We start from the raw sequence: 24,693 nt of genomic DNA, 5'->3' as shown, positions 1-24,693 counted from the left end.
CAGCAACAGAAGTTGTTGGTATGGAAAACTGTGAATTATGGTGGTTCTGGAGATCCAGAGAAGGACTCCACATCTGGGATCGCAGAATAAAAACTAAACCACTCACAGCAAATCATTGTGAACCATAGCACCAATCCCTGGTCTCTGTGTTGGGGAAAAAAAACTTTCCACCCCCTCGTCAGAGAGAGTTCTTCCATGTAAGTGAAGTGATTAAATTTGTCATTTCCTGACTAGCCATGATGAGATACTTAGGGTTTGGCTGTGCTTCAGCATTCTGCTGGGAAGTTTTTAATTTTTTTCTGGAAATTGTACACAGATATCTGCAAAGGATAATCCAACAGGCTGGGCCTTCTGGAAAGAAAAGCAGGCTATTTAGGGGTGTGAGCAAGTTTTAAAGGCAAACTCTTTAGTTTGAAAGAGATGTTAAAGCTGTAGTCTACTGAACTATATGTCATAGCTAATAAACTGAGGAATCTTGATAGAAAAAGAAACGATGTTGAAAATTAGTCAGTACAGAGTCTTGGCTGCCTTATAATGCAAAGATTTTAAGCATTTCAGCTCAGAGGCCTAGACAAAATGAATATGGTCATGAAATGAATATTTTATTCCGTTTTCCTATTGTCTGCAAAAACATCTTATGTCTCATTAAGGAGGGCTTTCGGGAAAAATAATTGAAGGCACGCTCAAAGTAATTGTTTGCTTCTTTGTCTCTCAAAACCCTCCGTAGATCTCGTCTTTCCTGGAGTACATCAGGGAAACAGCCTTCTTAGCTGTGCTGAACCCGTGGATTACTGTGTGTCCAGCTGTGCTCAACTGTCAGGGAACTCGTTGCACCTAAAACATTCAGGCAATTTGAATGAAGCAACCTTTGGTTATAACTCCTAATTCTTTTACAGGGTTGGGAAATCTTTTATTTCAGCCTTGTCTGTTGCAGGGCAGGGTTCAGTGTCTCTCAAGAGAAATAAATCAAGCGTCACCGTGCCCTCCTGTGGATTTCACGAAGGCAGGCCAGGGGGTTGACAGGGTGAACTTGTTTCGAGCTGCGATTTCACCTGCAGCTTGCACTTGCAACTAGACTGAGTCATCAGCCCCTGGAAAGGGGCTCTGCCACAGGAAACGTAATCTGCAGAACTCGCAGAGAAACTCTCTGTTCAGTGAGTTTTCATCCTAGTGTGGGGGCAATAAGATAAAGAACTGGTAGGAGAAGGAAGGCGAGAGAAAAAGAAAATGAAGCACAGCAACAAGTGGGTTGAAGCGGGGCATACTGTACGTCTGGAGAGCGCGGACTCGAGCTGGCCCTCCGTGCTTGAGTGGTATGATGTTATGCCACTGATCTGCCACGGTGCTCAGGAGGAGACCCTGAGAATGATAAGAAGTGGTTGGGGGACAAAGAGAGCTCCCTGATCATCCATGGCTGGACAGCCCAGGTAGCATGGTGCTTAGTCCTGCTTTTTACAGCTCAAGGGCCTTGTGCTGTAAAAGGGCCTTGTGTTTGGTTCCAATATGGTTTGCCTGATCTGTGTGGAGTCTGCATTGAAAACCGCTCAGACATGTGCCGGCATCTCCCAGGCTGTTCCACATTGTTTCTTTCCAGGGGTGGAGGAATCGAAGGGACTTCTTAGCTGGGTTTGTTTTTCCCTAGTGCAAACAGTGCTAAACAGAACCAAGAGAACACAACGGGCATGGTCATGTCTGTTCTAATAAACTGATGAGCCCTTCGTCGCGGGCCACTGAGGGTGTACTCTACCGCTTCTCATCGTGGTCATGATACTGTAGCTGTTGGTTCTGTTAGTCTGCCATTAAAGAGATTTCTGTATTGTCCATTTACAAAATGACAAATCAGTTTTGTACATTGGGACAACAACAGTTTGGTCTCACTTGGGAAATGCAACAGGAGAACAAATCCAAACCATGTACTCCCAATGGCTTTGATTCCTGCTAGTGTATCATGCAGTGGCTGTCCTGTAAATATTTTTTCCCCCTTTTCCTTGGGGTTTGTAGGTTTTTCCTTTGAGTGCCAACGTCAGCAAGCCTTGCACGCCACCTTTGCAAAAAACACGTTTTGGCTGTGCTCGATCCTTTCTCGTTATGTCTCTGGGGGGCAGCTGGCTGTTTCCTATTGATGTTTTATGATTGCTGTCATCCAGTCTTTGATTAAGTCACGGATCCTATTTACCATGTTCTACCACCTATGTCATCTTCTACAAACCATCTGTCAGCAACGGGCACTGTCTTCAACACACTGCACAACTGCAGGAAACTATAGTTTGATATTGCTTGACATGTAAACTTCCAGTACATCCATATTAAATGTTTCAAATATTAATATATAATTTTCTCTTTACATTCATATATTGGTTTAGCTGAGCACTTTGTTATAAAGGTTTATAACCTTTATAGTAACCCAAAACGTGAAACACCTGGTAAAATGTGTATACACACTCGTTCCGGTTGTACAGCTAGTATGTGGAGGACAAATTTGGCTGCCATCCTGTATTAAGAAAAAAACTGCTGCTTAGCCCTCCCCTCCTCTGTATATGGTGAGCAGTAACATAACTTTTGAACAGTACTGCGTGCGCGCATCTTGGGTTTTGTGTATTTTTGGATCCAGTACACACCCAGCTGATCGGGAATTAAAATCAGGGCATTCTGTTCAGCAGACAAGTATCATTTCTTATTAATATAGGTTCCGATGTTGCTGTACAAGTGTGTTGGAATCTTTAAGGCTGCAGAGAGAAGATGCAGGAGGAGGGATTATACTACACAGTACCCAAATGGGTGACTGTTTCTTCATCCTTGACTTTTATCCCAGTCCCCTGGGAAGCCGAGTGGTGAATCCCCAGTGTAGAGTTCACAGGCCAGCCCGCTTGAACCTCACTGGTGCTCAGTGAACATCTCTACTCCGGTCTGGAGGATTCCAAAGACAGGCCTTCACGGGCCTCCTTTTCTTCAGCTGCTCCTAGGGGAGAAACAGAAGGCAGAAAAAAAAAACGTGCCGACCGAGGAACCGAATCAGCTGAGCCTTGCAGTTCTGAAAAACGAGCGAGAGAGAGAGTCAGCAAGAGACGGCGAGTGAGACAGAGAGGAGGGAGAGAAAGAGAGAGGCTGGCTGGAGCACACTTCTCCAAGGAGAGGAGATGGGGAAATAAAACTAGCATCACAGCAATTGCAATTTTCAGCACCAAAGAGCAAAAACAGGTTTTAACTCCAAACCAGGGTCTTCCCTTCCCCTGCCACCTGAATTCATCCTCTCCTTTCTCTCCGTGGAGCCTCACTCTGATTCTGTTATATGATTGATGTAAGGAAAAATGCTGAAGTTTCGCGCGGACCGGAGAGTGAGGTAGGTAGGATGCTGTGCTGTGGGCTTCGAGGAGAGCTCAGACATGAAGTTTATTATGTAGAGCTGGTTAGCAGCTGCAGTGGGAAGTGACTGGGAAGCTGCAGGTCAGTGATTACTGCAATGCAGTGCTGGAAGGACAGGACCTGTTCTGTGTTTTGTGTATTTATGAGAGATGTATGTATGAAATAGAGAGAATGTGTGCGCCTAGATGTTTATACTTGAGCAAGAAAAATGGTTAAATAATCCTGGGCAACTGGGCGTGTAGCGAAACTAGGTCTAGGCTGGAATGAGTACAGTAGTGGTTTGCACATGTTTGATAATTACAGCACTTTACAGTGATTCAAAAGCTGCAGTTTCAACACCAATATGTTGTAGAAATATTATCCCCTTGTGCTTCTGTGCTTATAATTTTATCTCTTATTGGCACAGGATGTTTCTGTCTCTGTCTGTGTTTGTAGACTAAGCATGAAGCACTAAGCAGCAAGGGAAGTTACTTTCAGAGTAAGTGAAGGCTGTCAGTGCTGTAAGTGTGCGGATGGTGTTGGTTAAGGGTTCACTCTCCGTGTGAGTTTAGTGTTCAGAGCAGACCCGGGGGTGCGTGTCGTTTGTGTGTGTTTGCGTGTAGGAAATGGAGCAAGCCCTCGCTGACTCTTCGGCTGGGGTGTCTGTTTTTGTGCTCTCGTGTTCCCTGCGTCAGCCAGGAGCTGGCACGTGCTGTGTGTGTGTAGACTGCACCGTGGGCTTCCTGCTGAGGACGAGGGATGTGTCATGTCAAAACAAGCCAAGCAGTTCTTTTGATTGCTTTTCAAATACCCACTTCCAGTCCCATTGTGTCATTAATCCCTGAGTGGAATAAAAAGTAACAAGTGCAGAGTCTTTCAGACAATGTCTTACTCACTACAAAGTCCTAATTTGAAACCACGGTGTTTATTTATGTGTAATTAATGCTATTTACTAAACCATACATACTAAAACACCATCTCACAATACATCTTCTAGGTTTTTGAGCAGTCATTTATCCCAGCAAGAAACCGTTTATACAGTCGAGCGAAGGAGTCCTATTATGACATGCAGTGTTACATAAAATATTATTTTTCTTAATAACATCATTCTAATATGACAGGAAACACCTTTTAGGGTTGTGGTACATTTTAAGAGCAAGCACTTGCTATTAAATGTGGGTTTGTGAATATTAGCTTGGCAGTTTCATAATGCTAGAAAACAAAAGAGTCTAAACAGACTTCTGTCCCTGCTTCTCTTTTATAAAATCAAAGTTAGAAGCCGTGCCTAGCTGTTTTGTTTCTGTAAGGGCTCGGTGTGACATGGCTAACTTTGACTAATGCAAGGAACATACAGTACTGTTTGTTTTAATTACAAAACAAGCCACATCAGTCTGAAATAGAAGTATTCTTCTATATCTGTTGAGTTCTGTTCAGTGCACGTTTGCCATAAAAAAGATAAATACGAGTCTCGGATATTATCAGGACATGCTGATTGGTGGCAGTAAGAAACAGGGGTGTGCACACAGTGTATGTTTCAGCTCACATGAAAGAATGCAGAGTGTGAGCTTTCTGAGAATGGTATTGCATTTTTTTTTCTACCCTACGGTGATTATGGCGATAATATCAGTTCAGGGTTCCTCATGCTGTCTCATAAATCTCTGAAACGCACCCATATTTATGACCTCCCCAGGCATGCCATGCACCTGGCTGGTAAACAAAATGACTTCCCAGCCCAGAGCTCCAGGAACATGTGTTCTGGCTTCATTGATTCTTAAAACCCATACAGAACCAGAAAGCGTATCTTGTACCCCGTAAGAGCCTTATTCCTTAATTCCCTGAATGGTCCTTTAGTAGGACCACACATGCGGTGCCCTGAAATTGAGCCTCATACACTCACACCATGTTTGCCTGTAAAATTCCCAAAACGCTTGAGCATCGGGGTGAGCAACAGCCTTGACTGACACGGATGTCATACAGCCGTGGCACACCGCGTGGCACAAAAAGGGAGCAGATACCAATACATTCAGGCTGAGTAACTTGATATAGGGCATCATGCTTTGATGCAAATAATTGTGCCTTAGGTCCATACACATATGTACTGTATAATATTAGGAAGTACATTGGAAGTTTGGACTAACCCTTGGAGGATGTTCATTATAATATTGTATGTCTGATCCGACTTATGGCACACAGCGGAGAACTGGCACAGGTTAGTGTGTTTTCTCATCACCACCTCTGTTCTCTTTACAGCCACAATGACAGAAATGGAGCACTGGGGCACCCAGTGATTCAAAACAGCTCAGAGGAGACACGCAGACTGCAGCGACTTCAATAGTGAGTACGGCAGGAAACCAAGGGCCTGGTTTTCACGCTCCTGCTTGGGGAGCACAGAGACAGTGGTCCTGCTGGCGTTAGTCTTTAGAAGGAATGGAAGTTTATAGACACGAAGGAAGGCACACTGGCTAGCTCGCTTGATTACAAGTAGATGATGGGTCCAAGCATCTTATCCACCCGTGTTTTTGATGGATCCAAGCTGCTACAGGAACCAACTTATTCCAGTCACCCACCACCCTTCATGTATAGAAGTGCTTCCTATTCTTGGTCCTTATTTTCCATCGCTGTCTCCAGGCCCTAGTTTCAATGCTGATCTTGAAGCAGTTCACTGGATTAAGCTATTCTGAACTGCTTTCAGAATTTTTAACACGTCTGTCCAGTCTCCTAATTTTCTTGTTTGTTTGTTCCTTTATTCTAAGTGGGATCTGACAAATGTGTTGTAAGTGTAATTGCAGTATAATATTTGTAGCATAACTGTACAGTCAAGAACTGAGCATGAGGAAATGTGAGATACAGTTTCTCTTGTTTTTTTGTTATTGGCTGCATGTCAGTATTCAAAAGGACAAACTGGATATGCTAGAAATATTTTTTCCGTGTTTATCTTTTTTGCATCCATGTTTAATCGACAAACAATCTGTACTTACTGTATGTGAAATTTGAGACTGAGACAGTTGATGATACAATGGATTCGTAGATTTGCTCTTCAAATTCTGACATTTTTTAAGCCTGTATGACAAAACATGAGAGATAGAGCCCAAACTGAGGAACCGCTGAATCTTTCTTATATTAGGTTATTTAGAAGATTCAAGATTGATTCAAGATTGTAACTCACAAGAGTTAAATGCATACAGTAACTAAATAAGTTAGTTAGAACCTATAGAGAGGATAAGAGAAGATAAGTTTACTTTTGCAAAACCAGAACTTGCTCTGCAAGTCATGAAATGAGACTCCTTAATTTGAAATAGAACTAGATGCTGTATAAATATGGCAGGTTTATACTGTACATAAAGATTAAAGGTGATGGAGGGTGTTGATTGTATCTCAGAAGAAAAGTGAGTTTCAGCCCTGGAAACGACACTGTAGCAGCACTCTCAGGTGTCCGGCTCTGCACTCCGAGCGGAAGTTTCGCTTTGTGGTTTCTGTTTCGAAAGCCGAGCTTGTTGTTTGCCCGCTGGCTCTCGGCACTCGGGAGAGGCTCAGCACTGTGGAGGTTCTCCCTAGCCTGTCGAAGCCCGGGCACCGGAGAGGCAGGAGGGGAATCACGTTCCAGCAGCTCAAGTGACCATGACCGTTTTCTGTGTGTTCACTGAAACTAGGTGATGTCACTGGATAATCCTCCCGCACAATGCTGAGGAGGAGGGAGAGGCCAGTCAAGTTACAGTTAAAAATATGTTTTAACCACAGCTTTCAGACAATAGAAAAAAAAAAGAGCAATGGAAGTGTTTTTCTCATAAGTGCACAAGAAAAGCTCCCAAGACCTTGCATGACCCTACCCTTCCTCTGTTGTTGGTTAAGCAGAATCAGTATTGTTCCAAATATGTATTTGTTAATGGAGAATGTGGTAAATGCAGGCGAAGAGCTTTCTTTCTGCGGTTGTTTCTTCAAACGCTAACCTGTAGAAGGTATTATCCCTTTGCATTTCGTTTATGTCTTGGAGGGATCCAACATTTTTTTCATGGGTGTTTCTACGGCCGCCAAAACTTCACTCCAGGCTCTCTAGCTTTTTTAGTTCCCTGGTGTGAACATTTTGAGATTAAAAGAATCTAAAAATATTTTTGTTGGGATTACACATGAGGTGAAATAGGGCATGATATTAACTACAGTCTGACCTCTACTGCTGGAATTGTACTCTGAACTGGATGGGGTCTTGACTTGCACAATTGTGTTCCAAAATTAAAGGAAATAATCAGCCAAGCAGTAAACCTGCCCTTTTCCTCGTGAAGAAGTTATCTGTTAGGGCTCAGCGTAGTGCAGTCTGTGCAAGAATCTGTTTAACATGACTCTGATTATACCAGTGAAAACCCCTGTCTTGCAATCTTTTCCTAACCATCTCGTTTCTTTAACTGAAACCACAGGACTGCAGAATTGTAATGCTGCCAGCCCTAATAAAAATAGAACGAGTGGTTGCTGCTGAATCCCTAGGCACTTCTCTTCAGTATTTGTTGAAATGTTTGTACAGACACAGTAACGTGATTATCAGCCACATGGGTGCAGGCAGAGTGTGCTTTCTTTCATGCTCATCTTGGTTCGGTGCTGTCAGCTTAAACTGCCCCGTCCCATCAATGGGACTGAACGACTTGCAGGATGAACGACGGACTGAGTGACGAAATAATGCTCTGTGTTTGCCGCAGCTCGAACCCGGACATGAGTGGCAAAGCGGTGGGGAAGAGGCCCGTGAGCATCACCAGCGACGTCAACTCCACGCACGCCATGGTGTCCGATGTGTCTCCAGAGCAGCTGCCCAACGGGAGGGTCAGTACTGAGTCCAAGGTGGCGGCCGAGCTCTGTGCTGCGAGTTAGGGTCTGGGTCACGTCAGCGACCGAGTACGAGCAGGGTTGCCCAAGCGTCCGTGTGCTGCCGGGGAGGGGGGGGGTGAAGCACAGTAGTGGAAAAACAAATATTTATGCCAAGTTTTAAAATAAAAATGATATAATCACTATCCAGACAAGAATAAGAACAATCTGCTCTGTCCCAGGATTTGGACATGCTGTCCTTGGTTATTTATTCGAACAGGGGCTAGGATGGGTAACATTTTGGATGGAGCTTTCTGGATTATACTTACAGAGGGTCAACACTTTGACCTTTATGCCATCCACAAATTGTAAACCCAGTATTTGATGGTGGGTTTTCTTTAGGTAGCAGCAAGAATACCCTGGCAAACACAAAAAGTTTCCATTCTGCAAATTGTTGGTGAATCTGTAGTATTTGATCCTCCAATTAAAAGGGCAGTGCATCCTGAAACCTGCAGAAGGATCACACTCTGCTGTGTTGTGTTACTCTATGATTGTATGGATCCTGTATTGGACTGTTTATTCTTCCTGTTTTCCTCCCGTCCCTTTTAGGCCTCTCGCTCTTCCAAGAAAGCCGTCACGTTCGGGAAGCGCTCCAACTCCATGCGCAGAAACCCCAAGGCAGAGGTCACCCAACAGGGCTGGCTGTACAAGCAGGTGGGGGGCCGCACTCCGTGAAAGGGGGAGCCCAAAAGCCAGTGTGTGGTGCATCAGGTGTAGGCAAGGCGACCCCCGGGCTAACAGCAGAAAGCCGCAGACATGCAACTGTAGCTCTGTCATTGACAGAGCTACTGTTTCGTTTCTTCCTGCCTCCTGTAAACAGAGGCGTGTACAAGCCTGGCATTACCACTCAGACTGGCTTGATGTCTCTGCTGAGACATGTGGGTTAGTACTTTATCTGACTCTCTATTTGTGTGGGGGGGGGGGCGGGGCAGCATTAGGGCTGGGTAAGGCAGAGAAACCGTTTTTGCTCGTCATGAAAGGCATCACATCCATTGTCCGCTTAAGAAAAAACAAGTTATTAAGAAACGCATTTAGACCAGAGAGATGCGGGTGTATCATTAGCTGTGACTCAACATTTCCCCTTCTTTCTCCCTCTCGCTCTGCCTCTAGGCTAGCAATGGAGTCAAGCAGTGGAACAAGCGCTGGTTCGTCTTGACAGATCGCTGCCTTTTCTACTACAAAGGTACGACTTATTTCGATGTTCACGTGGAAAATAGAGAAATAGTTTCAGCTTGTGGGAATGTGTGACTGTTGTATCTACTTTAAGCCACTATCTTTGTTCTGATACTATCTTATTGTACTTGACTGATGATTCTGTGCATTGAAAGCATTGCTATGCAAAGGGTTTATGAATATCTTTTCTTGGGATCACAGAATTGTTTTATGAATATGTCACAGTTGCGGTATGGTATAGTATACTGCAGCTGGAATTCCTTGATTATCTCTTTTACTAGGTTTATTACATTTGTTTCTTGTCTTCTGCCAAATGACTGGGAGGGGGGCTAGATTCTCCATTCTGGTCTTGTCTTCTAACTTAACAGTACTGTGCATGAGCACATAACTCCCGAGCCCTGTAAATTCTACTGGTCCTTAATCAAAATCATAGTGGACATATACATTGCTGAATGGTTTAGTTACAGGTTATTATAAGGATTTAGGGAACAAGATCTTCGGATTCATGCCATCTTACTCTGCTGAAAACCAGGCTCCATGGGCAGAACCTTCTTTTGTATGATGCCCTGTCTGTGGACCTCTACTTAAATCCATTGGGGACTCTCTGAATGTCAACATTTTCAATACTGACTCACAGAATGAAGACCTATCACTTCAATCTAGCTTTTAAAGTGTGATTTATTTTTCTTTGGGTTCATCCATTTTGCTGTGCCTTTCATTTTTTCTGTTTTTACTTTTGTAATGTATATTACATTTGAGCTATTTCAAAGCACTTTGAGATTCTTGAAAGTCTCAGATAAAATTGCATCATCTTCAATAATTAGATGGAACTGTGCTGGTTTATTGTCTGTTTTTTCTAAGCGTACTTAGTCAAATTCATGGAAAAATAATGCCTACATACTTGAACATGAACGGCAAAGGAAATTATTAATGGGACCTATCTAATAGACCATGGATACGCTGCATTGAATTAAAAGAGAAGTGGGATTAATGGAGTGTGATCCTGAAATGTGCAGTGTTTTTTACAAGCTGTTCCAAGAAATTTTTGAAGATGTGGTAGTAGTCTGTGCTGAAGCCAGTAAACCTCTTTGACTAAGTGTTTGAGAAATTTTAGAAGGTTCATTGTTCCCCTGGACCTGCTGGGCGTCAGGTACTGTATACAGCAGTGGGACGTGTGGCAGAAATGGAGGAGTGACGCAGTCAGATATCCCTGTCTTTCCTGCAGATTTACTCACTGTGTAAACATGTGCAACATGCAACATCGATTCCTGTCAAACCTTCCCGATTTCCTTCAGAGTGGAAGGTAATTGTCAGCTGTTTTATGCCATAGGCCATTGCTGTGAGGTTTTTTAATACCCGTGTAGAAGCCAGGGGAGTGATACTTCCACGAGAGACTCATTATAACTATAACTATAAGTCACGTTACAAAGTGTACCTTCAAGCATACACACACAGAAGTTCATACTGTCTTTTTAACGCAGTCACCTGGCTACTGGACAGCTGTACGCACTTGTTTGCATGGGTGCCCCAGGCATCAGGACCTTTAGAAGCTGTGTCATTGAAGTGGCCCTGAGGTGCTGGAGATAACAGAAGAAATGATTATATCACAAAAAGAAATCTAACCTCATGCAAGTCAAAAAGTTATTAGTTCTCATAACTGACTACTATGACAGCTACTGTACAGTATGTTGTGACAAACGCTTGTGCACACAAGCATGCAGAACAGTAGTGCAATCAAGTTTGATCTTAGCTCGGGTGTTTTTATTAGAATGGTGTTTTTACATTTTGTCTAAGTACACATGGCAGGGTGAAAGGGAGCAGTATTGCATTGGAGAGTGAAATACATCTGTAAAGAGCTGTTCTTAATGTGCCAAGACGGGTGGGAGAATTACTGTAACAGCATGGCTTTCTGATTTCAATTAGGGCTTGCAAATGGCATTTGTAAATGAAATATATCAATGTGTTATTAACAGAGTGAGAAAAAAGTGAAAATAACCATCTTCTACTGTAGATTACCCTCATGTTCGTAACAAAACCCCAATCCTTATTATAGTCTGAAACACAACTCTAACCCTAGTGTAATTTGCAGAAGGTAGGTTGTTCTGTTTTTTATGCTTTATACATGTACAGTATTAACAGCGGGCTTATTACGCATTGATAAAGTAGAATTTTGCACCCCCTAAACTAACGTGTGACCTGTTTTCTTTCATGAGCTGTTAGTTGATTCCCCCCCTCCAGGTTTGTTTAGTTAATAGCCTCTGTGGTCACAGGTCCCTTTGTGTCAGTCTGGAGCCCAGGGCTGTTTCCACAATGCTTTGTAGTTATTAGAATTCATTCAAGATTTAATATCTTAGCATCGAGTGAGATCTAATCTTAATTATCTCAGTCTGGGCAGATTCAAACACCTCCATACAGTGGGTCTTGGTGGCATTTTTCAGAGTACTGAGAATTATTTTTTTAATTTTAATTCCAGTTCCCAAACTAAATAGAATAGAAATATTAAGGTTCTGTTGTATTGTTATAGTTGTCTAGTCAGTGCTTCAGAAATTTGGCACTTAATTATATCAGAAGATCTGCCTTGCCGTTGAATTTTGAATGGGTTTCTGATTCTTTTGCAGAAGTCAGTGGTTATCTAGATCGTCTGTGTCCGTGCACTCAGCAGCTGTTGCTGATGTCTTGAAAAGAGTGACGTGAGAGTTCAGAAAGATCGGTGACTGCCGAGTAAAGGGTAGGAATGTTTGGAATCATTTCAAAAGCTGTGAAATCCAGAGGTTTAAAATTCCTCTTTGTGCCGGAGGTTTTGTGTTTGAAGATTACCATCCTTGTTGTTGCTTAAGAAGGGGTTTTGACGTGGCTTCTGTCCATTGCCGCAAAAGGGTGTTAAGACATCTGTTCTTCAGGAGGAAAAGAGATTTGATGAAAACTGGAGTTAACATTTTGAATGTGCATGGCCGCCATGCCACATCAATCAAAATGTCACTGAGGAGGGCGTTAAGGTCACATTCCTTTAATGCCGTCTGTAAGACATTTCTTTCAAAAGCGGCCGTCAGAGTCACCTGTGCAGACTGCTGCTCATCCTAAAGAGTTGTGACATACAGAACTGTAGGAATCATCTGTAATGACAGGCTACAGACAGACAGCTCCTCTGGCCCCCTGCCCATGCTTTCTGTTAGTGCGGATATACAGTATGGCTATATACACTGTAGTTGGAAGTACAGTGCCGTTTGGGGAAGCAGCAGATGTCTGTAGGCTGCTACAGCAAGAGCATGCCTGGAAGGAATTTGTGGCAAGGAAATTCATGTAAACCTAAAAAAGTTGTGTGAGTGTTTGATAGTGAATAAGTATTGCACAATCAGTTTTGAAAACTGAGGAAACTGAAACGGCAACAAAATATCCAACAAACAAGTTTTTGTTTCTATTATCAGGCTGTTATCTGTACTGTACAATAACTGGAAAGCAATCTTGATCCTTTATCTTGTTCAGTTTCCTTCTGTATTCAGAGGTTTTCAGGTGGTGATTATTTTCATACGGCTCAATACAGACAGACATTCTATTTACATTTTTACAAAGTCACTCACAGAAAATGAAAAGCACAGGCATGTTTTTTTTTCCTGTAGTGGCTTTAAAGGAGGGTTAATTGTACCTTAACACCATATTTTATGTAAAATAGTTTAACATTTGGATACAAAATAGCATGGTAATTGTTAGGGAGTAAAGGCAAAAGACATATCACGCGTGCTGTGACTTTGGAATTAGATAAGTTACAATGAAAATCTAAAGCACTTTCCTTGAAATGCTACTGAAATTAAATTGCAAATCCGAGTTTTTTTACCTTTTGATGTTAATTGGGACTGAAGTAATGGGGATACGCTAATTTTAAGTGGAGTTGTGTGTGTATGGTTGGAAGACTGTTGGAACTACCACACCACCTTTTTTGTTTTGTTTTACAACAGCAAGTGAAGAGTTTATGGATTGCTTCGTTTAGATATAGCTGGAATGAGCAATACACACGATTTGCCTGAACTACATTTTGGCAGCTTTGTTCCGTGAGAGTTATTTTTGCCCCTTTATAAAAAATGAAAGTGGGACAAGGTCAGTTTTTCAAACCAAGTGCTTAACAAACAGTGCTGCCTGTGGTCATTCCAGAACAGGGACAGGGGTGGTCTTTACAGTGATTGTCACTGCATTCTCATTAAAAAATAACAATTTGCTATAAAACTGATTAATGTCGTGCCCAACGATGAAGCATGTTCCTTCTAATGACCATGATTAAGAAATATTACGTATAAATTACACAATGTGTAAGGCCTCATTTAGAATACATTTTTGGTCACCATGTTTCAAGACAGATCTTGCTATTTTGGAATCAGTTCAAAGAAGAACGACCTGACACATGATTGGGCATAAAGTAATGTCCTACACTAACAGGATAAAAGAGCTGAACCCTTTAAGTCCTTAACAGAGACGATTTTGAGGGCATCTGATTCAGGTATTCAGAATCCTCAAAGGCCACCCAGCGGATTTCTTCAAAAAGATCACTGAGACATGAACCAGAGGGCACAAGTGAAAACTAAGTGGAAGTATATTTAAAACTGAAGACCGAGGCACTTCTTTACCCAGAGGGTTGTGGGAGTATGAAACACAGTACCCAACCGTGTTGTTGAAGCTGATTCCCTGGTACAGTATCTTTCGAGAAACAGCTGGATGAGATCCTCAGATCAATTAGCTTCTAACATCCAAATGAGCTAGATGTGTAGAATGGCCTCTTGTCTTTTGTATCTTTTCTTATGTTCCTAAATGTTGAGGCTCGAGGCTCCAGTGGCTTAACCAATATAGGCCCTTGCTTAGGGTCTCTTAGCAGGAAAGCGAGGTTTGCTTGACAATGGCCGATTCTGACCTGGTGTGGCACAGAGAAACGTGTTTTTTTTTAAATTTGCGCAAACCCATTTATTGGCTGTTCAAGTTGCTTGCGGTCAGTCTCATTTGCAGCACCACAGAGGTTTATACAGAGACACCAGTTGACCAGTGACCAGTACCAACTGGTCAACAGTGACTGTTGCGCGCCTGCCTGGGGGGCGGAGACGGCGGCAGCTTGGTTCTTTGCAGTAGCGCACTGGTGTGCTTCCTGTCACATACTGTATGTTACGAAATGTCTTTTCAATGATGCACGTGTGCGACGGGATCCCTGCGATACGGGGATGGGGACTCCGCACCAGCAGGAAGAATGCCAAGAATTTGTTTCTTTTTCCCGTTTCCCTTTGCCAAGACTCTCAGCTGCAGGAAGCAGAGAGGTGCGCAACGTGCAAATTCTACAGTCTAGCAGACGGGCTGCTTTCTTTCTGAACACTCATGGTAGACGACCGGAATTGTTTACTAGTACAGACCTGAGGGGCATCATATCTTTAACATTTTGATTGGAAATTATTTTGCTTCAGTTCATTGAATAAACCTTCACATTTATGAGATTGCATTGTTTTGAAGTGCATTTGTTAAATGTTTAAGTCCCCTCTTAAAAACGTTAAAAGTTATGAGAGCATTAGACATAAAAACAAAAGCTTCGAAATCCAGGACAGTGTTGCAATATGGTAAAATATTGGTATTGCTTGAGATAATACAGTGACTGCACGTGTGCTGTGCAAATTTGCCATGACAGACATTCACAAGAGCGTATACACACACATACATATTTAAAAACTTTTCAAAACATCTGGTGTAGAAACTTTCTGTTAAAAATTTAGGAGCTACAACAAGAGGTGTTGATCCTGTACGTTCCTAGGAGACGGCTTTTAATTAAAAAAGGGAAGCCTTTAATCTAGCTGTGTTCGGAGAGAGCCATGTTGTTTTTTTGTCAGTACTTCTTCAAGAGAACAGTTTCTTTAGGTGTGGACAGAGCTCTGACCACACCAGGCGCTGTGCTCTGCGGCTGACATTCTGATCCAGCGGACGAGTTTTGCAAGAAGGTTTTTCCTAGCAATTACTCACGAGTACGATAGAAACAAGCAAACAAAGGCAAGAGCCTAATTGGTGTGTTTTGCGCAGTGTCATACAGGTGAGGTTGGACTGTGAGCATTGTGTGCGAGGTGGAGTGATAATGAATACAGTATATGTTTGCAGTGTGACAGTCATGCAGTCTCCTCTTGGATAATAATGTCAAACGGCTCTTGCAGGTGTGTGTGTGTGTACATGCGTGCACCTGTGACAGTAAACAGATTCTTATTGCCAGAACTGATCCCTCTAGTTGCACAGGTACACAGTTGGCAAGGGGCCAGGCTTAGATTCCAACAACACTGAGTCATGGGGGCTGATCGCTATCTCTTGACTCCGGCTCTGCGATAAACCTAGTGCAGTCAGCCTCACCGGCTCAGTTTCTACAGACGCCCAGCCTGGGACGGACACACAGCTGGGGAGTCTTTACTCTCCTGTTTCACGAGAAAATAAGACTGGATGCAGCGACCCTGCAGCTGATATACTGAAACAGCACCACACAGTCGGTCTGCAGCTCTGCCAGCACTAAGGTGCCACCAGGATTCAGGATCTTTCTGTTTCCATTCTGTCTTTTAAATTTTCATGAAGTGTTTCATAACTCACTTAGCTAGAGTCTTTGCTTTTGGCTTTTTTTTAACCAAGCAATGGATTTTATAGGTAGATACGGGCTTTTTTGTGCTCATTCTCACTGCAGGAATGGGAAATAACAAAGAGATTTACCAGCTGATGAATCTGAAGTTGTGGCTGTTTTTGCCGTTTTTGAAATATTTTTATCACAAGGAAGAGGACCTTGCCTTTTGAGAGAAGGGGATTCTATCAGGAGCAGAGGCTGCTACTCATCTGTCTGCAGGATTAATCAGTCTTTTTGTTTTCGATTGTTGTTTTTTTGGCTCTACGACCCAGACGAGAAGGAAGAAGGAGTCTTAGGGAGCATCCCTCTCCTCAGCTTTCGGATCTGCGGGGTCCAGCCTTCGGATAACATCAGCCGGAGACACGCTTTTAAGGTCAGTGCTGAACAGGAGCGTTGTGGTGCAAAATGTGAGGTCTAGTGGGAGTGGGATCAGGCACCTCTGTGGAGAGGAATAGGGGAGTGGACTGCACTGCAGCTCCGATGTGCATGGAAATTTAACTGTGTACAAAGCAAGGACTGTATTCAAATTGACCGAACAGGAAGGTTAAGCTGGCGCTGTTTCAAAGCAGACAAGGCTGTCCATGCAAAGGGAGAACAGTAATGTGCATTGTACTTTAAGTGCACAATATTATGTCACGGGCGTGGATTTCAAGACAAGTAGCCTGTTACAAAGTTCTAATAGTGCTTTCTGTTCGAGAGAATATCATGTCATTTTGCATACAATGTACATGTCATTTTGCATATAACTTTTTTTTTAGTCAACTTTAAACTTGAAACTGTAGTTAAAATGGTTTTTAATTGTTTTCCTTGATTCAACACTGTGTCTTTTCTTTCTGATATCTTAGAATGGAACCCACGACTTCTGATATTGATTCATATACCCTGAATTAATAATTATGTATTTTTGCTCTGCAGAGTCAGATTCTCACTAAGCTTAACATTTAAAAAGTATTAATCTCTTTACAGAGAGCTTTTTTTTTAGTTACCTTTTACTCTGTTGGTGGGGAAGGGGGACAATTGAGACTTGAGAGAACAACGGGGCCAATATTCCCATTCATTCAATAGCGATTTTTTCACACTCTGTTCATGGTTTTGTGTTAGCTGAGTGTGAGCAAGCGGGGGGCATATATCATTTTACTCTCCAGGTGGACTGTCCTCCCTGCCCTTGCGTCTTTTTCACTTTTCTCCAATTATGACTGTCTTGGTTTTGAGGGATGGGGTTTTTTGGGGAACGGGGAAGTTTTGGGAAGGCAGGTTGCCCTTCATTGATGTGTCGCACATTCACGCTTTTGCTGGTGTCCTGTTCTGCTGTGATCCTGGAGTAACCCCTTTCCTCATTGTCCCTGGGGGGGCTGGGGAGCACAAGATACAGTTACGAGTCTCAGCAAGATGTTTTTGAAAAGTAGGGAAGCACGGCCTGCAGCAATCCTGACACCTGACAGTTCAGAACCAGTAAACACGAGAGAGACACGGCTCTCACTAGAGCAGGAGAGAGCGAGGAGGAATATGTCTCTAAAGAAAATCCTCATTCATGACGAACTTGAGTTTTGTGCTTGAGTCCTTCATTGACCGAAGTTCTCAGCTCTTTTCTGATTCTCTAATCCAGCTTGTGCAAATATGTCAGCCCTTCCATCCTCACATCGGCCGACAACACACAACACCAAATAATCTCTGTTTCAATCCCACAGATTCATGGAGAAATAAGGTTATGCTAAAAAAAGGAGCACACACCAAATGGAAGTTTAATTTTTCAACACAAACATTTAGCACCGCACCTAAACATATTTAATTTCTTTTTAAGTTGTATTCAAAGCAAAGTCTTTCATTGCAAATTATTTGTTAGTTATCCAGTGCACAGGTTATCCAAGAACACAGTGTGCAGCATTCATCCAAGCAATTAATGTGAGCAGCAGGAGGCCAGAGCTGTGTAACGTTTCCAAGCCTTCTGAGTTACCGTCCTCTCCCTGAGAAGCAAGCCGGTGAATTATTGATCAGAAAGCTCAGTGTTAATGTGTATGCTGTCTCGCAGATATTAAGTTCTGGAGTGCATACAATTCAGACATCACAACCTGCAATGAATGTCTCTAGAAGAAGAGTTTGGGTTTTTTTCTCCTTTTGAGAACACAATCGTAACACATGCACAGCCCGGCGCTTTCCATCTTGGCTCAAACACACCCTGTGGTGTAGAATGTCCACTGCACTCCTTGCTCCACGTCACTTTCCTTTCCATTGCTGGTGCCCCTAGTCCGTCTCACTTGTGTTTACTGTAACTTGAAGCCCACAGATAGCTCGCTCACCTTGTGAGGAACTGGCCCTTCAGTCTAACCTGTTGTCTCCTGGATTTTAGGACCTTCTTTCTGTCCATAACAAGCCTTTTTGCTTCTGTACAGTATGTGCACCCCCTTCCTTGTTTTGAAATGGATTTCTGTCTTTCTTGCCTCCCTGTTATGTGTCAGAAAGACTAGCGTGCTCTGAAATGGCTAAATAAAAACACTTGTGGAATGGATGGAAAGTCACACTCGAGGAATGTTAACAGGAATAGAAGCAGTTCTTTTTTCCTCTCATTGCCGATACAACAGTAACTATTAAAGTAATATATAACATTTTAATAAACCTCTCCACAGTCTGTCCCCACTGGACCATTTTAGTTAACGATAGTTTGATAGCTTTAATTACAAGCTCTGTCTCACTGCTCACTTGTCAGCTTCTAATGGCAGACACATTTACAGAGTGCTGAATGGTGTTGGTATTTGCATTTACCCATCGGTATCTGCAACTCACATCCAGAGGAGGTGGACAGCACAGTTCTAGTGGTGTTGTGCTGCAATGAAGCTCTCCGAGAGTCCCTGTGGCGCAGACTGCTGCAGTCGCTAGCTAGTTTGTAGGTCGCATGATTCAGTTGGTGAAGCTCTTTCTCACTTCTCCACCTGATCTCCTGTGCAGTGGGATTGCAGGCACATAAGGGCAGTTACCCCGGTGGTATCTACACTTCACTAATGGATGTATGAAGATTCAATGGTTCAATATGAGTGTCCTCCTGTTATGCAAAGAGCTTTGGCATCCTTTCGAATGAAAAGCGCTATATAGATGCAAGTATTTTTCTGAAATCACCTTCCTTTAGCATATCATGGAAGTCATGGTGTATAATAGCTGTGTTTTTGTTTGCAGACACCCCACACTATTAATCAGTGTACAGAGTTCACAGATGAATCAGAGGTACAACACGCTGCAATTTCCGTTCTGTGCTAAAGCATGGCAGTTTCAGATCAACAGACCTGTCACTGATATAAAATCTTGACGTTCTTTGTTGGGAAACCACCAAAAGACTCAATTTATATGTCCTTGAGTTCATAACAGTTGACAAGACATGGTGGGTCAAACATCAGCTAAAATGCTTTTAATCTCACACAGTTGTGAGGTGATGTTAGGTGTTTTGGTGGAGCTATTTGTAGAGAGCAGTCAACAGACCACACCCAGACTCGTCTCTCTCCGCCACTGTGACGCCACGCTGCGTTCCCACACCTCACGCTGGTGCGGGAATCTACCGACCACAGTTGGTCACATAAGTTTGCTTCTGATCTTTTGATCTTTTTGCAGAGCAAAAAATTCACTGCTTTTCCTGAAGCACTTCCATGTTCCAATTTTTCAATATATTTTCAGTTTGATGTTTATGAATCAATTTCCTCCTGGCAGAGCAAGTCAAATTACACCTAAAAACATGCTATTCTGTTTATGTGAAATGTGACATTCCCAGGGGCTGCATGACTGCCAGTGAAGAACAATTTTCCTTTTTACAACCGAGTTTGTGAACTGAAAAATTAAGCCTGTATTGTCACTGAGCCGATTCATAAATAGATTATTCTTGATGGCTGGTGAGAGACTGCAGAAAAGGCATTTAGAAGCTTGAAACTGTAGTTACGATATTGTTCCAGGCAGTATGTTTGTCTGTTCAAGCATGTATCACATGCTCATTCTCAGCACTTCAACTTACCATCCTGGGAAGCAGGTGGCTCGGTGCTTGAGATAAAGGAATAGCTACCAAAAGGTTCCTGGTTCAAGTTCTTGGTTTTGTCTGTAGACCTTCAGAAACAGCAGTGAAAGAGAGATCCTTTTGTCAAACTGCACAGAAGAAGCTGAAGATAACCTCCTAGTATTTTTGGATAATAGCCTGTTCTAAAGGCACGCTAAAGACATGAAAACTAAACGTTAACTGTATTTCTCTAGGATGACTGGAATAAATATAGGATGCCATTGCTTTTTAACAAAAAATGGATATACTATGCCTTTAATGTGCTCAATAATAGAAAAGTGGCTCAGATTTCCTTCATACTGATATTAGACACCCACTCGGTTGAAATGGAACAAACTATTCTGGGGATCATTGAAATATTTTATGAAAACAAAATTTAGAAGCTGTATTCATTTACACCGGACAGTGTTTGTTACGCCAAACAAACGTATACTTGCCTGGAGGTAACGTCATTTAAGCTACATCGTATTCATGGTGCAGGACTGTTGCCTGTGAGGTCAGTTTACAGTTCTGTAAGACCTTTGACAAAGATATGTGTGTGAGATAGAGAGATGTGTACTTGTGTGAGAGACGAGTACACAACCGTTTTGCCTTAAGGGAATTTCTGGGTTTAAGTACATTCCCTAACAAGACACGGGTGAGAAAGAGGCCATCTCCCTTGCCTGGGGTCTCGGGGAGGAGGTGCTGTGAGGCTGGACAGCAGTGAGCGCGGGGGGAAGGAGAAGAGGGCCTCTACAGCAGAGGCTTTGGGAACTGCAGTTAGTCTTACTTCAGAGCGAGGCCACAGCCCTTGCTCAGCCACACTGTCACTCCTAGGCATCCAGGAGCCTAAATATAGAGCTCTCCTCTCCCTGTGTATCCTGGAGACAGACCTCCATCCCGCCTTCCCGCACTGCAGCAGCACCTCCTCCTTGAAGCTCCTGGCCTCTCCCGACCTCTCGCTCACAGCCAAAGAGCAGCTCCCAGTTCCAGCTTGTCAGAAAGTTTTAGGAATTGTACCAAACACAACCGCACTTCAGTCCCATCGGTAAACACAGTGCAGGCCTCGCCTCTCCAACGTTGAACAAGAGAGCACGGAAAATTTATATACTGTACAGTAGATCTGCATATATATATTATATTACAATTAATTACTTTGTATTAAAATTCCCCTGTTAATTCTGAGCCAGTAAGTCCAATCATCCCCCCCCTTGATCTCTCTGTGATTTAGATGGCTTGACCCTTGTGATTTTTTATAATAAAGCAAATTGTTTTATAGAATTACAAACAGTGAAGAGTTCTTCCCCCAGCAGCTGGCTGTGGATTTTAATTGAATAGAAATAGGAGCTGTTTGTATTTAGGACCAGGCAGTACAAGTGACATAATAACAGAAGAGTGTGAATGTCTAGGTTGTGCATGAGAAGCCTGATCGTGATATTCTGCCCTCCTCATAGGCTAGCAATGATGGCTTTTTTCATGTAGGCTGTAATTAAGCTACTGACAGCCAAAATAGAAAATCCCATCAGAGATTTCCTTAGCTTTGTTGTCTCAAATACTTTCTTCTTTCCTCATCTGTGAGACTGGTATCCCTGTGGATGAATGCTGCAAAAGTGAAAGGGACAGTCGACGATGGGGCTTACATGCAAGAAAACCAAGATAAAAACCTAAGAGGAAAAATAAAAATAATATTTTAAGAAGTGATTTTCCACACAAGTAGGAGGCATTTAAAACAACACACACATCTTTAAAGCGCAAGAACAGCAGTGCCCAAAGGACAAGGGGAATGTCGGGGGAAAAAACAGGATCTTTTCATCACAAGCCTTGGGACACAATAACAGTAGCTCAAGTCGATTCTAATTCAAACAAATAATAAAGCAGGGAGCTGTCAAGCCTTTAGCCATTTATAAATGCCTCTGGAGTTTCTGTTTTCAGCTCCTGCTCCCCTGAGGGAAAAAGCTACACTCCAAAACATTGTTAAAAGTAAACTGTCAACACGCTACAGGGAAAGAGTGTAGCTGCCTTCGCTGCGCGGCAGTGCTCTGGCAGAACTTGTTTTGTGTCGTTAATCTGCAAAACTGAATCCCTCCCATCCTCGCATGTCTTCACTGCAGTATGTCACGGTAAAAGCAGAGTGCAGGTTTAGTCCACGACACTGCGATAGGGGCAAAGGGGTGAGGTAAGACGAAGCATGAGGCAGCTCGTGGGAAACACGTGATGTCAGCGTGAGAGAACTGTGGGAACGGCAGCAAAAATGCCATGCAAATGTACCCCGGTGAACTTTCACAGCCGGCAGGGCACCTGCCAATTTCCAGTGGCTCGGAATAAAGTCATCAACATTTGACTAAAATCAACTAAGAGAAGGGAGGAAAACAAGGTGGTATTTCAGAAGACTCTGGTTTGTATTATCTAAAGAAAATGGGGTTACCCCACAGAGATTAAGATTCATATCGCAGCAGCTTCTTTCACTAATAAGAACTGTTGTACTCACAAAGCAGAATCTGGAAAATCTAGATTATGCCTGTGTCTGGTAAAGAAGAGCAGATAAGAAAATTAGTTGAAAACTGCATTTAGAAATTCTTCATATTATTTAAAGCAGTTCTTAAAGCAGGACTGAGACATCAACTTACCAGTTGTGGGTGCTTTTAGGAGGCGAGATTATACAAGGCCCAGAGGGGAATTTAGCCAGGGTACCGGGGTTACTACTTTGACAGATGGTACCTTGGTATTTTTAATGACCAGCTAGTCAGGACCTCAGATTGACTACTCAAAGGATAGCATCACATCTCCAACAGCAGTGTCTGGAAAAATTGCCATCTACTGCTCCACCAGCATCATACACATCACTTATACAGTAGTATCAACCTATCTTTTCTTGGTGGTCTCCCATCCCAGTTCTGACCAGTACTGACCTGCCTTTCTGAGCTTCTGAGATCTGATAAGATAAGAACATCAGAGGTGGTAATACTGCTTCTAATTAAAAGAGCATGAAGAACTCTGATCTTAACTAATGATAATTTACTTATCAATAGCCATGTTATTATATATAGTACATATACAGTACCTACTCTATTCATGGATATATGAGAGTTAATAGCTTTTCATATATTTTTAAGAACATTTTCCGGATATCTTACCTAGTGTTATTTTTAGTCTGACATGCCACAGGCTTCCTTTTTTGTTAACTGTAAAACGCTCAATTAGTCCCATTTATCTATATGATAGAGAGGTTTCACAACTGTACGTTGTCTGCATGTGAAAAAGTGGGTAGCAGAGTAACTTTTTTCACTTGTATCGAGAAGAATTAGTTTGCACTGTTCATCAGCAGCTAACAGTTTTGAAGAAACAGCTAGTCTATGATGTACTATAGTGTTCTCTCCTCATCTAATTGGATGCAAATAGCTCCCCAGCCCTTGCAATTTCAATATTACTCATGTTTTATTTTTTTCTACCTGTAGAAGTAGTGCTGTTTTTTTTTTGGTTTTGTATACAACATTCATAACTGACAATAGATGACAAAACCCAGTGAGGCATGGCAAAACTTTTCATATCTGCTTTCTTTTTTCGGATTACAATCAAACATTTGTGTTTCATTTAGCTACAAATACATTTGATATACAGTACTCAAACTTTTTTTACATTTGTACAAACTCAGTATTAAGGAGCCTATTGAGTTTTAGAATTTCCTTTCTGTAAAGTAAAGAAGTCTGGCAAAAAAGGATTGATCTGTTCTTTAAGCTCAAGGCGTGCTGTTACTAGATGGCACTTAAACTTGCTTCAGCTGTCTCAAACTATTTTTAAGATTCTGGACATTTTTGAACAATTAAGATTATTGATGTTTAAAATAGTTGAGGTCTTGAGTGCCTTTTAAGTCCGAGTCATTGGAGAGCTTATCTGAATTCTGTGGTTCAGTGGCTCCCTCATGTGTTGAACTTGGGAACGGTGAATATTTTAAAAATTACCCGGTGGAAAGCAACTTTATTTTTAAAAGCAGTTCAAAGAACTGTTATCTTACAAACCTCACTTTTTAACTGCATTTTAAAACTTAATTCCTTCAGGAATGTAAAAATGTCTGCAGTTTGGTGTACAAAATTGTGATCACCACATATTTCGACAACTTTAGAAATGCCAATAACAATCATATTTAAAACCTCTTATTGTTCCTGGCCCCCAGAGCCAATTTCCGACTGGAATTTTCTCCCCTTAAACATTTAGACAACCAGGCAGAGGCCTGGTTCAGGTCTTAAACTGAAGCTAAAACATGATGCTTGTTTAAATGTACTGTGATACACCAGCAAAGTGACATGTGCATTGTGATGCAGCTCAAAAACCCACTAAGAGTGTCACATCATTGTGAAACAGAAATTCCCACAAATATCCCTCCTTCATTTGATTTGAGTACTTGTGGTAGTGCTGCAGAACTTTTGAAGGGGAACTTGTCTCTTGAAATGGATCTGCTGTTTCAGTTGTTCCGTAATTGGAAGAAGCTGTGTTTACCAACAATCCGTCCAGTGATTTCCATGCCAAAGCATCTGAGTGTCAGATCTCTCCTATCATGTGACTGTTTGGCTTTGACCTGTGACACTTTGACCTTCATTCAGCCTTTCTTCTTTTCTGTTCACACCTGTTTCTGAGGACCCCCGAGTGCAGCTGTCCTTCATTGTGCCTGTTTGAGTTCCCAGATGCGCTCCTTTACTGTAGGTAGTAT

The 24,693-nt window shown here is 42.4% G+C and overlaps 1 protein-coding gene across 22 annotated transcripts in view; it reads left to right on the top strand.

The window, feature by feature from the left end:
• plekha6 (pleckstrin homology domain containing A6) overlaps positions 1 to 24,693 on the top strand; it is a 91,917-nt gene that overhangs the window by 43,404 nt on the left and 23,820 nt on the right. For 9 of the 22 annotated variants that reach the window (XM_088640442.1, XM_088640440.1, XM_088640441.1 and 6 more), the window contains 6 exons: positions 5,593 to 5,676; positions 8,028 to 8,148; positions 8,740 to 8,844; positions 9,301 to 9,373; positions 16,252 to 16,352; positions 24,668 to 24,682. In XM_088640442.1, the coding sequence (XP_088496568.1) occupies positions 8,041 to 8,148; positions 8,740 to 8,844; positions 9,301 to 9,373; positions 16,252 to 16,352; positions 24,668 to 24,682 (402 nt within the window). In that variant the 5' untranslated portion in view covers positions 5,593 to 5,676; positions 8,028 to 8,040. The other 13 variants (XM_088640430.1, XM_088640427.1, XM_088640435.1 and 10 more) reach the window with 11 other exon arrangements.

The sequence above is a fragment of the Lepisosteus platostomus genome, chromosome 7 (genome assembly GCF_059453375.1).
Source record: "Lepisosteus platostomus isolate fLepPlt1 chromosome 7, fLepPlt1.hap1, whole genome shotgun sequence".
NCBI lineage: Eukaryota > Metazoa > Chordata > Actinopteri > Semionotiformes > Lepisosteidae > Lepisosteus > Lepisosteus platostomus.
The sequence above is the reverse complement of the archived record's forward strand: the minus strand, read 5'-3'. Positions and strand labels throughout refer to the sequence as shown.